The sequence below is a fragment of the Colobus angolensis genome, unplaced genomic scaffold, assembly GCF_000951035.1.
Source record: "Colobus angolensis palliatus isolate OR3802 unplaced genomic scaffold, Cang.pa_1.0 Scaffold2, whole genome shotgun sequence".
NCBI lineage: Eukaryota > Metazoa > Chordata > Mammalia > Primates > Cercopithecidae > Colobus > Colobus angolensis.
The window spans coordinates 8,956,503-8,959,331 of record NW_012115154.1 but is presented as its reverse complement, the minus strand read 5'-3'; the positions used below and the strand labels follow the sequence as shown (position 1 = coordinate 8,959,331).

At 51.7% G+C, this 2,829-nt stretch overlaps 1 protein-coding gene across 1 annotated transcript in view; it reads right to left on the bottom strand.

Annotated features, from left to right (window-relative positions):
* ADCK2 (aarF domain containing kinase 2) overlaps positions 1-2,629 on the bottom strand; it is a 52,824-nt gene extending 50,195 nt beyond the window's left edge. The window contains exon 1 of the mRNA XM_011941566.1: positions 2,406-2,629. Within this exon, the coding sequence (XP_011796956.1) occupies positions 2,406-2,629 (224 nt within the window). The remainder of the gene's footprint in view (positions 1-2,405) is intronic.
* Between the last annotated feature and the right edge of the window lie 200 nt (positions 2,630-2,829).

Below are 2,829 nucleotides of genomic sequence, written 5' to 3'. Positions count from 1 at the left end.
TTTTTTGAGACAGAGTCTTGCTCTGTCACGCAGGCTGGAGTTCAGTGCCATGATCTTGGCTCACTGCAACCTCCAGCTCCTGGGTTCAAGCAATTCTCCTGCCTCAGCCTCCCAAGTAGCTGCACTGGAATGCAGTGGCGTGATCTCAGCTCACAGCAACCTCTGCCTCCCAGGTTCAAGTAATTCTCCTGCCTCAGCCTCCCAAGTAGCTGGGACTACAGGCGCCCACCACCTCGCCTGGCTAGTTTTTGTATTTTTTAGTAGAGAAGGGGTTTCACCATGTTCGCCAGGCTAGTTTGGAACTCCTGACCTCAAGTGATCTGCTGGCCTCGACCTCCCAAAGTGTTGGAATTACAGGCGTGAGCCACCACGCCTGGCCAAAAATTTTAAATTTCTAATTTAAATATGTTTTCTTTTAAAAGTTAACAAAACTGAAAATATAATACATTGCCTCTATGCATGTGCCACAGTATGAATTTTAATATTCATATTAACTTAAATAGAAATTCATAAAATATTCGGGACAAAACCAGTGTGGGTACAATTGGGTTAAAGAACAGACAGGTACTATATCTTATTATTGTTTTAGAAGGGAGTATTAGAATCTCATTTTCAAAATAACCATCACTTGGCACAAATAGATTCAATAAGTATGTGGCTTTGAAATATATTTTAGGCCGGGCGCGGTGGCTCACGCCTGTAATCCCAGCACTTTGGGAGGCCGAGGCGGGTGGATCACAAAGTCAAGAGATTGAGACCATCCTGGCTAACACAGTGAAACCCCGTCTCTACTAAAAATACAAAAAACTAGCTGGGCATGGTGGCAGACACCTGTAATCCCAGCTACTCAGGAGGCTGAGGCAAAAGAATCACTTGAACCCAGGAAGCGGAGGTTGCAGTGAGCCAAGATCGCACCAGTTTGCTTTCTTATATGTTTTGGCAGCCCTGGTAATAATGAACCTTCAAGAAGCCAAATCTTGGCCAGGCATGATGGCTCACATCTGTAATACCAACACTTTGGGGGGCCAAGTCATGAGGATCACTTGAGGCCAGGAGTTCAAGATTAGCCTGGGCAACATAGCAAGACCTACAAAAAATAAAAAGCCGAGGATGAGGGCATACATCTGTAGTCCTAGCTAACTGGGAGGCTGAGGTGGAAGATTGCTTGAGCCCAGGAGTTCGAGGCTGCAGTGAGCTACGATCGCACCACTGCACTCCACAGTGGGTGAGAGACTGAGATTGCCTCAATCAATCAATCAATAAAAAACAAGCCAAGCCTGGGAAGCTGAGGCAGGAGAATGGCGTGAACCCGGGAGGCAGAGCTTGCAGTGAGCTGAGATCGCGCCACTGCACTCCAGCCTGGGCGACAGGGCAAGACTCTGTCTCAAAAAAAAAAAAAAGCCAAGCCTCTGATCTTTATTTAGAAAGTGAAAAACTTACTGAATAATGCTTCAACAAACAAAACAATAATTTAAATGCTTACACTTAAAAAAAAAAGCTTGCACTTTGCAAATGTGGGCTCTAAAAGTTGACTATGCTTAGTTAAAATGGGTAAGTCATGAGGAGTTTAAGGAACTTCGTAAGCCCTGGAAAAGCTTCAAAGAGTTCCCAGAATACATAAAACCCTCAAGTTGAGAAGAAAACAGCTTTTTTTCCTGTGACTTTGAACAAATCCCTCAAATCTCAGGCGCCCAGTCTATAGGCACTGCCTGGGCAGTATTACGTCATTACACCCATCTCTTATTTTTCACTGTCTCCCTTCTGCCTTTCTCTCGCGCGCACACTCCTTCTGTGGATTTGTAAGGCTAAGCCTCTCTTCTCTCTTTCCCACTTGCCTGAACTTTAGGCCTCTTTGCTGTCCCGCAGGACCATGGCTCCCAGTCCTTCTGGAAGTCACCGAGCTAAAGACGAGGATGGCCTTCCTCTGGTGTGGAGATGGACCTGAAACCTGCTCCCACCGCGCGCAAATCACCCCGCCAGGCCCCCCTCACTGTCATCAGGGCACTCCTCTGCTCAAAAACGTGCCGTCCCCCACTTGAAATCTGGCCAAGCCTACCCATCAGACCGGATTCACCACTGGTCCTCACTCGGCTGTTTCTGAAATGCCTAGCCTCCGCTTCCGGCCTCCGCTGGTGCTCTTCTCTCCACTCAGAACCCTTTCCTTTCCCCCACTTTCTTCCACCTATGCAAACACTATTCAGTGTTCCCGGCCCGGTCAAAGCTCCAGGGAACTTCCTCGAAGGCCCCAGCCCGTATTCCAGACCGCCTTCCCCGCAGCGCACGGCATTTCCCTGCAGACTTCTGCTTGGCAGCCCGCATCCTGCAGTCTGTGTTCCTTGACGGTGTCCTGCGTGAGTGCGGGCAGCGGGTCTATGAAGTCACTTCTCTTGGAAGCTTTTCCTGACCTCCTCCCTTCCCGCCGGTCTGGGAGACCTTCTGCAGGGCGCTTGGCCCTGGGCCCTCCCCGGCCTCCATCACCCTCATCGCCCGTCTCATGACTGTCATTACCCCTGCCCGACGGCAAGCTGCCTGGGGCAAGGGCGGTGCCTGACTTACTGCCCGGGGTGCCCCCGACCCGGGCCCAGTGCCGAGAGTGTGTTAACCGCCTGGAGTGAGCAGGGCCGGGCATGTGGCCGCCGTTCCCTTGGCTTGGACGTCCAGCTCTCAGCCCGGGGCCGGGGGCACCTCGCGAATCCGCCCGGGCCTGGGAGGAAGGGAGCCGGCGAGCGGCGGGCGTCCTCCCAGGAAGGGTTAAGCCACCTCTCCCCCACCCCAGAGACGAGGGGGCGAGTCCGGCAGAAGGTCCTGTTTACCGCTGCTCCGCGCGGG